The sequence below is a fragment of the Trichomycterus rosablanca genome, chromosome 14 (assembly GCF_030014385.1).
Source record: "Trichomycterus rosablanca isolate fTriRos1 chromosome 14, fTriRos1.hap1, whole genome shotgun sequence".
Taxonomy (NCBI): Eukaryota; Metazoa; Chordata; class Actinopteri; order Siluriformes; family Trichomycteridae; genus Trichomycterus; species Trichomycterus rosablanca.
The window spans coordinates 35,810,014-35,827,436 of NC_086001.1; the positions used below are offsets into that span (position 1 = coordinate 35,810,014).

Here is a 17,423-nt window from a genome sequence, read left to right on the forward strand (position 1 = left end):
ATTTATTTATTTATTTATTTATTTATTTATTTATTTATTTATTTATTTATTTATTTATTTATTTATTTATTTATTTATTTATTTATTTATATTTATATATTTATTTATTTATTTATATATTTATTAATTTATTTATTTATATATTTATATATTTATAATTTATATATTTATTTATATATTTTTTATTTATATATTTTTTATATTTTTTTATTTATATATATTTTTTATTTATATATTTATTTTTATTTTTATTTATTTATATATATATATATATATATATTATTTTTTTTATATATTTATTTTTTAAGGTCTGTGGACTGTAGGAGGAAACCCACACATTATTAATGGGGAGAACATGCAAACTCCGCACAGAAAGGACCCAGACCGCTCTACCTGGGGGTCGAACCCAGGACCTTCTTGCTGTGAGGCGGCAGTGCTACCCCCCGAGCCAATGTGCCACCCGCATACTCAAGTTCATCTTCTATTATTAATAACAAAAGTTCATCTATGATCAACATAAGCAAGATCTGATTATATGATCTACATATTTATGTTCTTCTGAAATCAACATACTCAAGTTCTTCTCTCAACATAACCAAGATCTCATCAACATATTTATGTTCTTCTATTACCAACATAACCAAGATTTCCTATCACCAGTATGGTCAAGCTCATCTCTCAATGTACCCAAGTTCTTATAAGATCAATGTACCCAAGATTTTCTGTCAACATAACCAACACACCCAAGCTCATCTCTTAACATATCAAAGTTCATCCATGATCTACATATTTATGTTCCTCTGACATCAACATACCAAAGATTTTCTGTCAGTATGACCAAGATCATCTATCATCAACATACTCAAGTTCTTCTCTCAATGTACCCAAGTTAATCTATTATCAACATCATATCTGATCAACATATTTATGTTCTTTCCAACATACCCAAGTTCTTCTATTAATAATGACACGAGTTCATCTCGCAATGTAAGTTCTTCTCCTAACATTACTAAGTTCATCTTCTGACACATCCAAGTTCATCTATCATGAACGTTCTCAAGTTCTTCTCTCAACAAACCCGATATTTCATATATGATCAACATACCCAAGTTCTTCTATTATTAACAACACAAGTTCATCTATAATCAACATTCAAGTTCTTCTCTCATAGTACCGAAGTTCTTCTCTCAATATAACCAAGATCTCATATTTGATCAACAGATTGATGTTCTTCTAAGATCAACATACCAAAGTTCTTCTATTATTACCAACCCAAGATCATCTATCATGAACGTTCTCAAGTTCTTCTCTCAACAAACCCAATATTTCATATTTAATCAAAATACCCAAGATTTTCTGTCAACATAACCAACATGACCAAGATCTCATATCATCTCTCAATGTACCCAAGGTCTTCTATAATCAACACACCCAAAATGTCATATTTGATCAACATACCCAGATTCACATAAATCATCACCATAATAACCAAGTTCAACTTTGATCAACATATTTAGGTTCTTTCCAACGTAACCAAGTTCTTCTATTATGACACAAGTTCATCTATCATCAACATACCCAAGATTGTCTGTCAACAGAACCAAGATCATCTATCATTAACATACCCAAGTTCATTTATTATCAACATATTTATGTTGTTCTTTGATCAACATACCCAAGATCAGCTCTCAGCAAACCAAAGTTCTTCCATTATTAACCAAAATTTCATCCATGATCAACAGAACTCAAGTTCTTCAAGTTCTTCTCTCAAAATAACTAAGATCTCATGTATGATCAACATACTCAGGACCATCTCTCAGTGTACTAAGTTCATCTTCTGACACATCCGAGATCTTCTCTTATCATAACCAAGATCATCTATCATCAACATAGTCAGGTTCATCTCTGAGTGTCATCAACATACCCAAGATCTTCTCTCAACATACTGAAGTTCTTGTATCATCAACATTACCAATATCTCATATTTGATCAACATATTAAAGTTCTTCTATGTTAAGGATACCAAAGTTCTGCTAGCATCAACATACTACAATCAACATTCCCAGACGTATCTACGTATAATCAACATACCCAAGTTCTTGTATGAGCAGACGTCCACAACCAGGTATTTCTACGCTCATACACACGAGACACACCGATTTAAATCGACGTATCCACATTTGGCTAGGATTAGCATAACCAAATCATCCTCAGATCGGCAAACCCAAACTTATCTCTGACCAACCTGACTTACAGAACGAAGCAGGACCGACACTCACCACGTCTTAACTCCTGACGTCCTGACTTCTGACCACCAGCTCTACGATACCTGTAGTATAGCACTGCTGTCCACGCCGGTCCGGGGAGGCGGCACGTGTACCTGTCCGCGTAATACGATCACTAGCTGAAGACAACACCCGGCTCATGTTCCCGGGTGAGCGGTCCGCCTCGGAGACACACATAGGAATAATTATACAACCCCCAGCACGGTGGCGTCCGCTGTATCCTTGACTGTGTTTGTTTGCGGACCGGCGTACGCGTCTTCTGTCCCAGTTGTTCTTGGTAACCCCGCCGACGTGCCGAGTCGGACCGAAAATCGCTGCGTCATTATGATTCATTATTAATAGTAATCATTTTCGAAATATTAGGGTCACGCTATTCTAGTCAAATGCGCTTCTTGTATTGGGGCAGTTAGCTGCCACAGTATTAGCACAGTATTAGCGAGCGCACCGCTGGAAAGCAGAATTTCGCCTTGAATTTTGCTTCAGATTTTAGATTTAAGTCTGGAACCGGATTATTTATTTATTTCTTTATTGTATTTATTTATATATTTATTTATTTATTTATAAATTTATTTATTTTTTAAATATTTTTATTTATCTATATATTTATTTATATATTTATATTTATTTATATATTTATATTTATTTATATATTTATTTATTTATATATATATTTATTTATTTATATTTATTCATATATTTATTTATTTATATATTTATTTATTTATTTATATAGTTATATAAATATATATATATATATATATATATATATATATATATACGTATATATATACACATTAAAAATGCTCTTCTTTTATTGGGGCGCTCGGCTGGCACAGTATTAGCGCAGTATTAGCGAGCGCGCCGCTAGAAATTGAGAATTTCGCCTTGAATTTTGCTTCAGACTTCAGATTTAAGTCCGGAACCGAACAGATCACGTATATTTTAGGAATAAACAAATCCCGAGTATTTTCTGGCCATATTTTAAAATATTCCACTGATGTTTATGATTTATTCATTGCTAACGATGGTGCATGATGAATAGAGGGGTTATTAAGAGCCAAAATGTCATTAAGAGGGTCAAAATAGGCAGATGGGGGGTTGTTTTGTGATTCTTTGACCTCACGGGGTTTTAAAATCTATAAATCTAATTTTAAAAGTTTCTTTATTTAATCGCTAAGTGAGAAAATGTGCTAAATCTAAAACCGTATGGTAATCCTACGGTAGCTTGGAAAATGTCTCCCTCTAGTGGTCAAATGAAGAAATGTCACCCCTATAGTGCTCCATATATACTGTATATATACTGTATATACTGTATACACACTAAACCACCTTGTTTCTACGGCTTCACCTACCATATAGAAGCACTTTGCAGTTCTACAATTACTGACTGTAGTCCATCTGTTTCTCTGCATGCTTTATTGTACTGGACTGAGAATAGTCCACCACCCAAAAATATCCAGCCAAAGGCGCCCCGTGGGCAGCGTCCTGTGTCCACTGATGAAGGTCTAGAAGATGACCGACTCAAACAGCAGCAATAGATGAGCGATCGTCTCTGACTTTACATCTACAAGGTGGACCGACTAGGTAGGAGTGTCTAATAGAGTGGACAGTGAGTGGACACGGTATTTAAAAACTGCAGGGACAGCATTGCTGTGTCCGATCCACTCATACCAGCACAACACACACTAACACACCACCACCATGTCAGTGTCACTGCAGTGCTGAGAATCATCCACCACCTAAATAATACCTGCTCTGTGGGGGTCCTGTGGGGGTACTGACCATTAAAGAACAGGGTGAAAGCAGGTTAAAAAAGGATGCAGACAAATAGATGGACTACAGTCAGTAATTGTAGAACTAGAAAGTGCTCCTATGTGGTAAGTGGAGCTGATAAAATGGACAGCGAGTGTAAATAATGAAACGTCTAATTAATTAAGTTATTCTCAAAATAAAAGAAAATGGCATTAACAGGGATTCTGTGCCACCTGGCAACCCTGGGTGGCTAAACATACACCCTAGTGATTGTGGCAATACAGGGCAGGGTAACAAATCTACACCTAAGGGCTGATTTAATTAATCTAAAATTACTACAGGCACTGGGTTAGGGTTTGGGTTAGGGTTAGGGTTTGGGTTAGGATTAGGGTGTCCGCATTATTTCGACCATGCATGTTTGATAGAGGACGAGTCTTTGTTTATTAGCTGCTTTGCTCCAACCGAGACGGGGCGGCTAAGTCCTTCAAGTCACATGATCAGTGACATCATAACACTCTTAGTATGGCTTACCCTATTCCTCCCTCCCTCCCTCTCTGATTCTTCCTCAGGTGGACCTAGAACGGCTCTTCTGAGGTGGACCTCCACAAGGATCCAAGCGTTCCCATTTTGGCAGTGCGGGCGTGACCGGGTGGGTATCTTTGATGGACCGAGGGACGAGCAGTGCAGGATGCCCGTCCGTCGGATCTCCGTAGAACCTTCCAGCGAGGAACCCGGCGGAGAAGCAAAGCGTGGGAATGGAGACCAGGTGAGGCCGTAGACCGTAGGACCTCAGTCGTTTCTGGGAGCGGCGTTGAGTTCTAAAGACGTTGAGTTTCGAGGTATTTTTTGGGGGGAACCTGTTCATGCGTCCGTGGTCCCGTAACTGCAAATATTTTAGGCTCAGTGGAGATGTTTGATCTTGGAATACCGTTTTCCGTTCAGCACCGGCGCATTCACACGAGAGGTGACTATATATACAGCTCCACTTACCATATAGAAGCACTTTGTAGTTCTACAATTACTGACTGTAGTCCATCTGTTTCTCTACATGCTTTGTTACCCCCTTTCATGCTGTTCTTCAATGGTCAGGACCCCCACAGGACCACCACAGAGCAGGTATTATTTAGGTGGTGGATGATTCTCAGCACTGCCCTGCAGGCACCGCCCATTATGCCCGCTAGATGGTGCCCAGCCAGGAGTTCAGAATCTCGAATCTCGGGCGAGAGCTTAAAAGACGTACGATTGTTGTGACAGTTCGAGTCGGCAACCGTTGACATCGTAGTCACGGCGACTAACTTTGACCTTCGGTAAGAAGCCATGTGACTTAAGTTTTAGCGGTAAAAAAGTAGCGTAAACGATAATAAATAGACGTTAATTTTCTTGCAGTCCGATACAGAAGCGTCGCCTGTAGGTCGTAGACGTTTATATTCTCAAGTACGTTAGAGCGTTTCAGCTACCAATTAAATTACGTCATTCTGTATTTAAATACGATTGTTAGCGTTACTATATAGCGATTAGTATTAAGTTTTGTTTAGAATGTGAGAATCGGTATTAAACTATAAATTGACGACGTTTACCTTTTGAACAGTACACACGCGCTATATGGCTTATACAGACCTTAGACCCCCTGTTGACTCTATGGCTACACTAACCTTCACTTTTCAGTTCAAAGGTTACAAACGTTAATAATTTTATGGACTGTAGATGGCAAAAGCTTTCTGCTTTTACCCCTATTTGCACTCTTATAGGGTTTAGGCGACATTTCAGGGTGGGATCTCCAGTTTTGGAGTCTCCGCCCGACCATAAGCGAGGCTTGAGCGCTCTCGACCAGCGCCGAAAATAGCCGAGCTACTATGCACTCGCACGTGGGCACGCGGAGCGGCTTTACCCCTCATTAACTCCGCTAATAGGATTAGGTTCGTCTTAGAGCAGCGGTCACGCTGAGGCGCGGTTCGTACGCGTGACTGGAACCCCGCTCGACTTAGCCGACTGAACACCTCTGGGACAGACACGAACACTGTGGAGTGGAGTGGAGACTGTTATAGTCGCAGCAGCCGGCCGTTTTGGGATAGTAGGATGACTTGGGAGCCACCCAAAAAGGACTGAGGTCTAGGGCTAGGGTTAGGGTTAGGGTTAGCCCAAAACGAGAGGGGCAGAACGACCCAGAGCAACCCAACATCCCTGATCACCCCAAGTTCCTATGACCTAGAACCCCCAAGCGGGGTGGGCAGCTCCGGTCGTAGGGGTTAAGCCTTTGCCAAAGAGTGGAGGCTGTTATAGGTGTAAAGAGGACAGACAACTCTGCGTCAAAGTCTATGGCTTTGGCCATACTTTTGGCCACACTTTTGGCCACATACCGGATATTCCTTATTTACCATTTTTCAAGCGAGTGGAGACTGTTATAGTCGCCGCAGAGGGGGGCCAGCTGGTTTGCGATGGTAGGATGACTTGGGACCCACCCGATGAGGACGGAAGTCCTTGCTGAGCCTGGTTCCTCTCAAGGTTCCTTACCACTGTCACCCTTGGCTTGCTCGACAGGGGTTGTTGGTCTGTCGGTCCTTGATTCTGTGAAGTTGCTTTGAGATAATGTCTATGACTTAACGATGGTAGCCTTGCTGAAAAATTGGTCGTGTCTGAGGTAGGGGTGGTCGAAGATCCCTCCGCTCTCCTTGTTGCTGCTGCATTAGCGACCTCTGCTGTCTGGATTTATTGGAGGCATCTGTGTTGTCGTTCTAGGTGCAAGGTTCCTCCCAGGGGGCGCTACAGAACGGCACCTCACTTCCATCGGCTCTGCGCCCCTGTCCGAGACACTGCAGGTGGGTGAGGGTTTAAACTCTTGGCTCTGGGCGACACACTACACACTGCACACACTACCTGGCCAAAAGTATGTAAACACCCGTTCTAACTCCAGTGGCCTGACGTCAACCCTGCTAAACACCGTTGGGATGAATCGCAATGTAGACCGTGAGTCAGTGCCCGAGCTCACAAACGCTGACACCCTTCATTGTCAAGTCAAGGGGCAGGGGCGAAAAAAACCCTTAAAACTACAAGAGGAACCTTAAGAAGAACCAGACTCAGCAGGAACCCCCGTCATCCTTGGGTGGCCTGGAGAATGATTTGGAGTCCGTAGTGAGTACTGGACATTTTAGGTGCCAACACGCCAGGTACCCGTCACATCTAGCAGGAGCAGCGTCGTCGGCACGACAGTCTCGAATCGCAGGCTTCAAGTCGAGACTGCCCTGCAAACGCTGCTCCTGCTAGATGTGACGGAAACCTGGCGGGTTAAAAAGCAGTAAAGAGACTGCAGAGAGTAGCATGAGACCACCTCTGTCAGCAAACCTGAGTGAGCAGTTTCTACAACCTAGGACCCCTGGGGTGGCAGCTCCGGTCCTAGGGGGTCAAAACCAGGTTGCCCAGACCCCCAGGACCTGAGCCACATACCCCTGGTTTGGAGAGACTAATCAAAAATCAAGAGTCTTGTGGAAAGCCTTTGCCAAAAAGCGGAGACTGTTATAGGCGTAAAGAGGAGAGACGACTCAAGCCTAGTCAGTCTATATACTTTTGGCCACATACTTGATATTCCTAATTTACCATTTTGATATTTATAGTTTTTTGTTTATGTATGTGTGTCCAGCACCAAGTCTGGGCAGCAGGGCGTGGATCGAACCACGCCCAACGTTCCTCCGAGCACCAGCCTCGCCAGCGCTCCCCTCCTAAAAAGGCAGGTGAGGCGTCGACGCCGGCAGCGCCAGAAGAACGGCGGCTGCATCGTCCAGCCGAGTGTGCCCACGGACTCGTCTTCGGGGGACGAGCCGCATGGAAGGCAGGGTCGATCCTGGAGCCAGGAGAAAGCGCGGCGCAGACAGCGGACACGGGTGCTCGGGGCATCCGTGCCAAGCCAGGAGCTGCAGGGCGAAGCGTCTAAGGGTAGCGAAGAGGAGCAGGCGATCACTAAAACGTACCAGGAGCGAGGAGCCGGAGAACCGGATATGGCCGTCCCGTCCGCCCAGAAGTACACAGAGGCGCCTGCTCGGAACGGCACCGCCCAGCAGGCGGGCACCGACGACGACGAGCTGGAAGTGTGCAGGTAAGAGAGACCGAAAACCTGAACCAGCTCTGGATGAACCCGTAACGATCGCGATCTGTTGTCGTAGGATCTGTCACTGCGAAGGCGAGGAGGAGTTCCCCCTGATCACCCCCTGCAGGTGCACTGGGAGCCTCCGGTTCGTGCACCACGCCTGCCTGCGCCAGTGGATCAAGAGCTCGGACACGCACTGCTGTGAGCTCTGCAAATACGACTTCGTCATGGAGACGCACCTCAAACCCCTGCGCGAGGTAGTCAGTCACCCTGTGTCTTCCGAAGAGTGGCTCTCTAGGTACCTCTTGAGCACCCACCAGCAAGACTTCCCCCTCTGAGTGGGTTTGGGTTCTTTAGAAACATCAATGACTTGTCACCAGCAAGTCTAAAATTGCAGCCCCTTGATCAAGAGCTTGTAGTCCCCCTGGTCAGTCCACTGGCCTTGAACTTGTAGTGTTCTGGTAGGAACCAGGAGCATGTAGTCTCCTAGGCCAGGAGTTTGTAGTCTTCTGGACGCCTGTGGTCCCTTTGGTCAGGCTGGAGCATGTTGTCCCCTGGACAGAGGCTTGTACTCCCCTTGAACATGGAACTGCATTGCCTGGTCTGTCAACTGGCCAGGAACCATAGGCCTTTAACTCCCTGGTCAGATGTTTTAAGACTCTTGGACAGTACAGGGACTATAATTGCCAGGCTGGAATCCTGATGCTCCCCTTTGCCAGGCTTGGGAACATGTTGTCCCCTGGACAAGAGCTTGTAGTTGTAGGACCATGTAGACGTCCAGACGGAACCTCCCTAAGTCCCCAGGACAAGAGCTTGCAGTCGCTTGGTCAATTCCCTGGTTAGAAGTTGTAGTCTTCTGATGGGAAGCTTGTAGACCCCTGGTGAGGAGTAGGACCACGTAGACGTCCAGTGATCTTGCCGGACAGGCGAGGTTTGGTGCCTCTAGTCCTCCGATGAGAACCTTGTAGCCCCATGGACAGTACTCCTTAAGTCCTCTGGACAAGAGCTTGCAGTCGCTTGGTCAGTTCCCTGGTTAGATGGGAAGCTTGTAGGACCACGTAGACATCCAGTGATCTTTCCTCTTTGTTCTCTCTCTCAGTGGGAAGGCCTACGACTGTCCACCAGCGAACGCAGGAAGATCTTCTGCTCCGTGACCTTTCACCTGGTGGCCGTGGTGTGCGTCGTCTGGTCCTCCTTCATCCTCATGGCCTGCATCTCTGAGGAGCGCCGGCAAAGGATGGATTTCAACGGTCAAATCTCTCATTCTTTCTCATTCTTTGGAAGAGCAGATCATGTAGACCACTTCATCTTAGACGATAGTGATCCTAGACTTAGTCTAAATCCATGAAGACTAGAATTTTCCACCCCAAAGTACCAGCACTTACAACTGTCCAGGGCAGAATCATCAGGTGTTCGAGACACTAGGTGTTTCTGGAGGACCTCCAGACTTAACGTTGCTGGGTTTGTTCCCTCAGGGCTGCTGGACTGGCTGTTCTGGACCAAACTGGGCATGGTCGGTGCCAGCGTGGTCGGGGGACTCGTCTTCATGTACGTCCAGGGCAAAGTCTACCTGCAACTCTGGAGACGCCTGAAGGCCTTCAACCGGATCATCTTCGTGCAGAACTGCCCCGACTCTGTCCGCGAGGTGTAGGGGTAGAACCTGTTTGATGAGCCTGTGTGGTGGCTGAGAGGTGTACTCTCATTAGATTACAGAGACACTACATGACCAGAAGTATGTGGACACCTCTTAAAATCACTGCTGAAAGTTGCCGACCGTGGCTCTGATTTGAGGAGAACAGAGCTAACCCACCGTCCCTCCGACACGTGGGCAGCAGGTATGCGGATCAGCCCTGTGTACAGTGAGACACACCCTGATGCGCACTCTTTCCAGGCGCCATCAATCCGCCAGCAGAAGGTCATAATTGCATCAGTCACGAGAGAGTCCCTATCCGGCTTAATACCCCACCCCTATATAAACAACAGGCCAATTCTCACAGGTTTGTGCCAGGAACCAATCAGAAGACGGATTATTTCTGACGGGATGTTTCATCTAACCTTATTTGTCGTTAAAGGATCAAACTTGGACGGATCAAAAATGTGAATCAATTATACGTGTATATTTTTGGAAAATAAACCAGTGTTGGAGATGCTTTTGCCTTTTGTCATGTTCACTACTCGACAGAGATGTTCACAAGTCACAAAATACGAGTCCGAGTCGAGTCACGAGTCTTTAGGCTAGAGTCCGAGTCGAGTCACGAGTCTTTAGGCTAGAGTTGAGTCGAGTCACGAGTTTTTAGGCTACAGTTGAGTCGAGTCACGAGTCTTTAGGCTAGTTGAGTCGAGTCACGAGTCTTTAGGCTAGAGTTGAGTCGAGTCACGAGTCTTTAGGCTAGAGTTGAGTCGAGTCACGAGTCTTTAGGCTAGAGTCCGAGTCGAGTCACGAGTCTTTAGGCTAGAGTTCGAGTCGAGTCTTTAGGCTAGAGTCCGAGTCCAGTCACGAGTCTTTAGGCTAGAGTTCGAGTCGAGTCACTAGACTAGAGTTCGAGTCGAGTCCAGAGTCTTAAGGCTAGAGTCCGAGTTGAGTCACAAGTCTTTGAACTAGAGTCCGAGTCGAGTCAGGAGCCTTTAGGCTAGAGTTCGAGTTGAGTCAGGAGTCTTTAGGCTAGAGTCCGAGTCGAGTCACGAGTCTTTAGGCTAGAGTCCGAGTCACGAGTCTTTAGGCTAGAGTCCGAGTCGAGTCACGAGTCTTTAGACTAGAGTCCGAGTCAAGTCACAAGTCTTTAGGCTAGAGTTTAGTCGAGTCACGAGTCTTTAGGCTAGAGTCCGAGTCACGAGTCTTTAGGCTAGAGTCCGAGTCGAGTCACGAGTCTTTGGGCTAGAGTCCGAGTCTCAGTCACGAGTCTTTAGGCTAGAGTCCGAGTCGAGTCACGAGTCTTTAGGCTAGAGTCCGAGTCGAGTCAAGAGTCTTTGGGCTAGAGTCCGAGTCTCAGTCACGAGTCTTTAGGCTAGAGTCCGAGTCGAGTCACAAGTCTTTAGGCTAGAGTCCGAGTCGAGTCACGAGTCTTTAGGCTAGAGTCCGAGTCGAGTCAGGAGTCTTTAGGTTAGAGTTCGAGTCGAGTCAGGAGTCTTTAGGCTAGAGTCCGAGTCATGTCACGAGTCTTTGGGCTAGAGTCCGAGTCGAGTCAGGAGTCTTTAGGCTAGAGGCCGAGTCGAGTCACGAGTCTTTAGACTAGAGTCCGAGTCGAGTCACGAGTCTTTAGGCTAGAGGCCGAGTCGAGTCACGAGTCTTTAGGCTAGAAGCCGAGTCAAGTCACAAAATCCCAAACACAGCAAAAACAATCATAACCGCTGCTTACCTGAGCTTCTGTTCTTCCAGATGCTATTACATTTATAAGCGTGTGTCCCATTAGGAACAGAATCCGTTATTTTGTAAATGTGCTTATAATTAAAAACCTCCAAACTTTTCCCGGTTGTGAAGTAAAACAGGAAGTCGTTAGAAAGCCGATCGAGCGTTTCATTACCGCGTCATCTGTGTGACGCAAACTGAATAAATGCAAATAACAGCATTTCTTACTAACAATTACAATCAGAAGGTCTGATTGGTTCAAGCATTAGTACCGATTCTGTAGGAGCGTTCCATTCACATTATCTGTTACTGTGAAGTGCACTACGTAGGGTATTCCAGCATTTTGAGGGAGCGACGCCTCATCACTACGCCGGAAGCTGGCTGGAACGTTTACACATTTATTAGAGACACAATCAGAATGATGTCGGATCATATATATATATATATGTTTTTTTTTTTTTTTTTTTTTTATATAATTGTCACACGTAACTAATGTTGCTGACTTTTGTTGTTTACGAGTCATTTTTTGCGAGTCACGAGTCAAGTCATTTGAAACGAGTCCGAGTCGAGTCTGAAGTCTAAATATTTCACCTATTGGCCGGAGCAGCATCGTGGCTTTTATTCTCCAGAGTTACAACACACACAGTTTATAGCACTAAAATAAAAACATATACATATATATTTTAGTCCATTAGGCATTAAGCATTATACATCTTCATCAGAGTCGGGAGCTGCCTCGTCCTCCTCAGGTTCCTCCTCAGGTTCCTCCTCAAATTCCTCCTCAGGTTCCTCCTCTTTACTGTGGGCGTTCTCCAGGCCTTTGGCGGACACCTTGCGGAACTTGATGTTGGGCAGCTTCTTCAGGTCACCGTTCCACTCCCTGTTGAAGGACCACCGGACACTGTTAGTGTATCATACGATCATTCACATCAATGCAAAAAGCTTTACCCCCCACATACCCCCCCCCACACAAACACACACACACTGTGGTTTGCAGTATTGAGTAGTGACCACACGGCCTCTTTTTAGGGGTTGGAAACTGTCCAACTGGGCAACCCTACTCATTCTTACTGTGTCCGGGCTTGGGATCAGCGCTGAGAGCGCACTTACGAGAGGGCAGCCCGACGTCTAGACGGTTCGGCCAATTCCGCCCCCTCAGACACGCCCCAATTCCGCCCCCTCAAACTCACGGCCCGCGGGCCAGATCCGGCCCGCCGCGTCATTTGATCCGGCCCGATACGATAGTCGTGATGGTTCGAGTCGTTACAGAGACGCGCTTATAATTTCATGCGCTCCTGCGCCTTTAAGAGACAACGTGACATCGTAGTCATGGCAACTAACTTTAACCTTCGCTAAGAAGCCATGTGACTTTTACGGCAAAGAGAACGCGGGGTAGCGTAGTCAGTAATGTAAACAATAATAAATAAATACAAATAATTATATTGCAATATAATACCCAAACATCGTCTGTAAGTAGTGGCGTTTATATTCTCAGTTGTTAGTAAATGTTTAGTGAGTATATCACAGCGTTTTAGTTACAAATTTACCGTAATTAAATACTGTTGTTACCGTTACTATAGCAATTAGTATCTTTACACACAATTTTAACTCGTTATTTTACGTTTGGTTAAATCTCATATTGTACCAGATGTAACACTTGACTACAGCTGTGTGCTTTTACTGTATTAGGATCTTTATTGTTTTTATTGTTTGTATTTTTACTTCATTTTGATGCACACAGTGTATCACACAGCTGGGGAGCAAATAAACCGACTGTATTCTGAAGAGAGCTGTCTGTCTGTCTGTCTGTCTGTCTGTCTAGCTGGGAAAGGGGGATAAACTATTAGTGAGGGCAGAATGATTGTCTTAAAAATACACTGTAAAATCCTACATAAACTGCATCGTTCAAAATGCAGGCTGATTTTGTGACCTGCAAAGTGACACATCCCGCCAATAGATGATGTTACACATATTTACACATGATCCCAAAATGTACAAGAAGATAAATAAGAAAATTAAGCATGAGGGGGAAATTTAATGAAAGTGAAAACAAGTTTGTGCTTCAGGAAGAGAAAGCGGTGCGTCTCTTGTGTTATGAGGCCGTGTCTGTGGTAAAGTAGGACGATATAAATGCAGAATTCAGCCTCCAAGAAAAACAGCAATGTGACTGCAATCACATCAGGATACGTTACAATCGGCCCTTTGAGGGCCACCATAATGCTGATGTGGCCCTCGGTGAAAATGAGTTTGACACCCCTGCTCTAGATGCTTGTTTATTTTGTTTTGTTTATTAGGATTTTAACGTCACGTTTTACACTGGTTAAATTCATGACAGGAACATTCACCTCACTTGCATGTCTTTGGACTGTGGGAGGAAACCCACATGGACACGGGAAAGACATGCAAACTCCACACAGAAAGGACCCGGGCTCTTCACCTGGAGCCGGCTCTTTTTAGTGAGCCGAGCCAAAAGAACCGGCTCTCTAAAAGGAGCCGAAATTCACATCACTACTGTATGCCAAACCCAAACCCTAACCCTAACCCTAACCCTAACCCAAATCCTGTACCGTCTTGCTCCACCCTAATTTCTTACTATATTTATGGGCCTCACCTGAAGGTCTTCAGATGCTTGGCGTTGATTATATCCGGGATCTCTGTTGACGTAAAAGAAGAACGTCAGTAAGAACGTCAAGCCGAGCCAGAGCGTCAAACCGCGAAGAAGGGCACCCACCGAACCCGTTCCCGTCGTACTGCGCCCTCTCCCGCTCCATGATCTGCCTCACGACGGCCTCTCTGGAGCCGTGCAGCCGCCCCTGCCGCCCCTTGATGCTGTTGGCCAGCTCGATCTGCTCCAGCTCGCCGTCGAACCGGTGCAGATACCTGCAGGGGGGGAAATCGATCCATTATGGATCCAGCGCCGTGAAATACACACTTGCTGCGAGTGCCCCCCTAATACCTGGCACAACTTTAGCACCACGATACAACGCTCCATAAGGTTTTCGATGGAAATGAGAGTTTATGCAAAACTATTATTATTATTCTTAATAATGTAATTCCTAGTTTGAACACTGGGTGTCACTGTTACACATAATTGCTTTTCTCATTAATATAAACGTTCCTGAACTTTTATAAGAACCCAGGGCCTTCTTGCTGTGAGGTGACGGTATTGTGGTTTTTCTCCCCCTTTAGCGCGTCCAATTGCCCAATTTGCATCACGCATCCTCTCTGCCTTTGCCCTGACCGAGGAGATCGAAGCTAACCCACGCCCCCTCCGACACGATCTTGCCACCCACACATCGACGTGTGTGGCGCCACCTAGTGTTGCGTGCGGAGAGACGCACCCTACGAGCGCGCCTTCCTCATCTCCGTGTAGGCGCCTCTAATCGGCCGGCAGAGGTCGTAACCGCACCATTCTGACCGCACCAGAGAGAGACCTTATCCGGCTTAGTCCCGCCCATCTGAACGACAGGCCAATCGTCGTTCATATAGCCGCCCAGCCTCGGCCGACGTACTCCAGATCCGGCTCCGGTTGCAGCGTGTGTTTTGGGTGTTGTTGCTATCTGGCTTCCATCTGATTTGCACCTTTCTGAACGCTGAGAGAAGCTTTAAGGGGAAGACGATTTCCATGTGATGATGTGATGATGATGTGTAAGCGCTTGTCTTACCTCTCGACGATCTCGCACGCCTCTGCTTTGGAGTATTCGGACTTCTCGGGGGTCAGCCGACTCTGGAACCACAGAAGCTTCTCCCCTGTGAATGGGACGAGAAAATTCAATCACCTAAACCGGTCTTCGGGTTGGAAGGTCGCTGGAGTCTAGGGGTCTGTGGATACCCCATACACCGAATCATTAACAACAGTGTGGCGTCTGGCTCGTGTATCTAGAGGTCATATCTGGATTCGGGCTTGGTTAGCCAATCGAATGAAATCTAGTGCGGTAGTATAGTAACGAGACTTACTGATCAGATTTAATCGCTGAGCCTTTTCGCCTTTCAATCTAAAGAAAAAACAACACAAAACACAATATATTACAAACAAACCCACAAACGACCCCCCACCAACCTGTCTAATTCAGTTCTGGGGTTATATAGACCACTGAAGTCGTGTCGTCATTTTGTAGGCCACGCCATGTTGTTATGCCCATATTTGGTAACCCGGGTCTAAGAGAAATTTTGAATATGGAAATATGAACGGAGATTTCGCAAATTGCCTCTCTCGCATCCTGTAGTCATAAAAAACGTTCCAGAGCTGTTAGGTTTTGTTTTATGGAGATTCTTTTGTCTATTATCACTGGATCCTCTGAATTATGAAGTCGTTAAAGAGTCAAAATATGAATATTGCTACACGTGAGCTAACGCTACTGCGCACTGAATTGACGTCACTAGACTGGAAGCCTCTTAATGTTTTCTTTTTCTTTCTTTTATAAGCCTCTTAAATAAGCGCCCGAAGCAGTGTGTAACAGTGCCGTGATATTCACAAGTTTTAGTTGATATTTTTAGTAGCTAGCTACATTAAAGTAGAAAGCGAGGACGGTCGGGTGTTACGCCTTTGGTTGTACTCACCAAACGCGAGCCGCTCGTTCCGTCGATTTGATCGGTGTAGTTCAGTGACGTCTAATTAATGCGCAGTAGCGTTAGCTTTCGTGTCGCATTATTAGTATCACGAAAATTTTTTAAAAACCTCGTAATTCAGAGGATCCGGTGATGTACAGGAGAAAAATGTACACAGGACGAAACGTACAGGGTTCTGGACATGTTTATTCAGCACAGGATGCGTTAGGGTCGATTTTTTCCCCCCACAGGAAATCTGACTTAGACCCGGGTCTCCAAATATGGGCATAACGAGGACTACAGAATGACGCACGACTTCAGCAATCTATGGACGCTATAAGACTTTGCACTGTTGCGCAACATATTTTATATAGCCAATAATGTGACCTCAGGGGTCTCATCCAACAGAGGGCGCGTCTCTCCGTACACAGGGCTGATCTGCGCTGCACTCGTCGAAGCGCAGGTGATGAGACGCACGCGTACGGCCGCTGCCTACATGTCGGCGGGGTGTGGGTCGGCTTCGTCCTCCTCAATCGGAGCGATATCCGGTTGCGACAGTTTCTCGTCTAAGCTACTGAGGATTAAGAGCCTCGCTCGCAGTGGTGGAGCTTGAACCGGCGACCTTCTGATCACCAGTCCAGGCCCTCAATTACTAGGCTACAGCTTCCCTAGATCCAAGAGTACACGAGTCTAGATTGGAACGAAACAACGTTCTACAATTACTGACTGTAGTCCATCTGTTTCTCTGTATGCTTTTTTTAGCCTGCTTTCATGCTGTTCTTCAATGGTCAGGACATGGTGGTGGTGTGTTAGTGTGTGTTGTGCTGGTATGAGTGTCCACTCACTGCCCACGGGGCGCTTTTGGCTGGGTATTTTTGGTTGGTGGACGATTCTCAGTCCAGCACAACACACACTAACACACCAGCACCATGCTGGGAATGATCCACCACCTGACATGGGGGGTCCTGACCATTGAAGAACAGCATGAAAGCAGGCTAACAAAGCATGTAGAGAAACATTTGGACTACAGTCAGTAATTGTAGAACTACAAAGTGCTCCTATATGGTAAGTAGATCCCAGAAATCCTCCTCGATCTCTTACTTCTCTTTCCTGTCCTGTCTGATAGCGGCTCTGTTCATGTACGCGGCCTTCCGGCTGTACGGATGAACCACCTTCTTCTCCGCCGCGTTTTTCCCTTTCAACGCTTTCGGCTACAAAAACGAGATAAAAGCAGAAGTTATTAATCATTCAGGTTTATTTAAATTTATTTTATTTATGTATAAAGATAAAAATTCGCTCGCCATCGCGGATGTCCTGAACAGCTTGTTTACACGTGGGGTTGGTACGGGGGACCGTTAATGGTGCTGCACACGCTCAGCCACAAACAGTTCCGCTTACAAAATGCGGTGACATT

General features: G+C 45.5%; 2 protein-coding genes across 2 annotated transcripts; one reads left to right on the plus strand and one right to left on the minus strand.

Annotated features, from left to right (window-relative positions):
• The first annotated feature begins 2,094 nt into the window (after positions 1-2,094).
• On the plus strand, positions 2,095-10,255 carry marchf1 (membrane-associated ring finger (C3HC4) 1). Its single transcript, XM_063008608.1, has 7 exons — positions 2,095-2,125; positions 4,607-4,803; positions 6,774-6,853; positions 7,672-8,124; positions 8,192-8,372; positions 9,215-9,365; positions 9,591-10,255. Exons 1-7 carry the CDS (start codon positions 2,104-2,106, stop codon positions 9,764-9,766), a joined length of 1,260 nt encoding a protein of 419 aa, XP_062864678.1. The 5' UTR covers positions 2,095-2,103; the 3' UTR covers positions 9,767-10,255.
• Positions 10,256-12,055: 1,800 nt separating this feature from the next.
• On the minus strand, positions 12,056-17,386 carry tma16 (translation machinery associated 16 homolog). Its single transcript, XM_063008780.1, has 7 exons — positions 17,311-17,386; positions 17,111-17,220; positions 15,419-15,456; positions 15,127-15,211; positions 14,193-14,341; positions 14,073-14,115; positions 12,056-12,341 (listed from the first exon to the last, which is right to left on the minus strand). The coding sequence occupies exons 1-7, from the start codon at positions 17,311-17,313 to the stop codon at positions 12,167-12,169; spliced, it is 603 nt and encodes a 200-aa protein (XP_062864850.1). The 5' UTR covers positions 17,314-17,386; the 3' UTR covers positions 12,056-12,166.
• Positions 17,387-17,423: the final 37 nt, after the last annotated feature.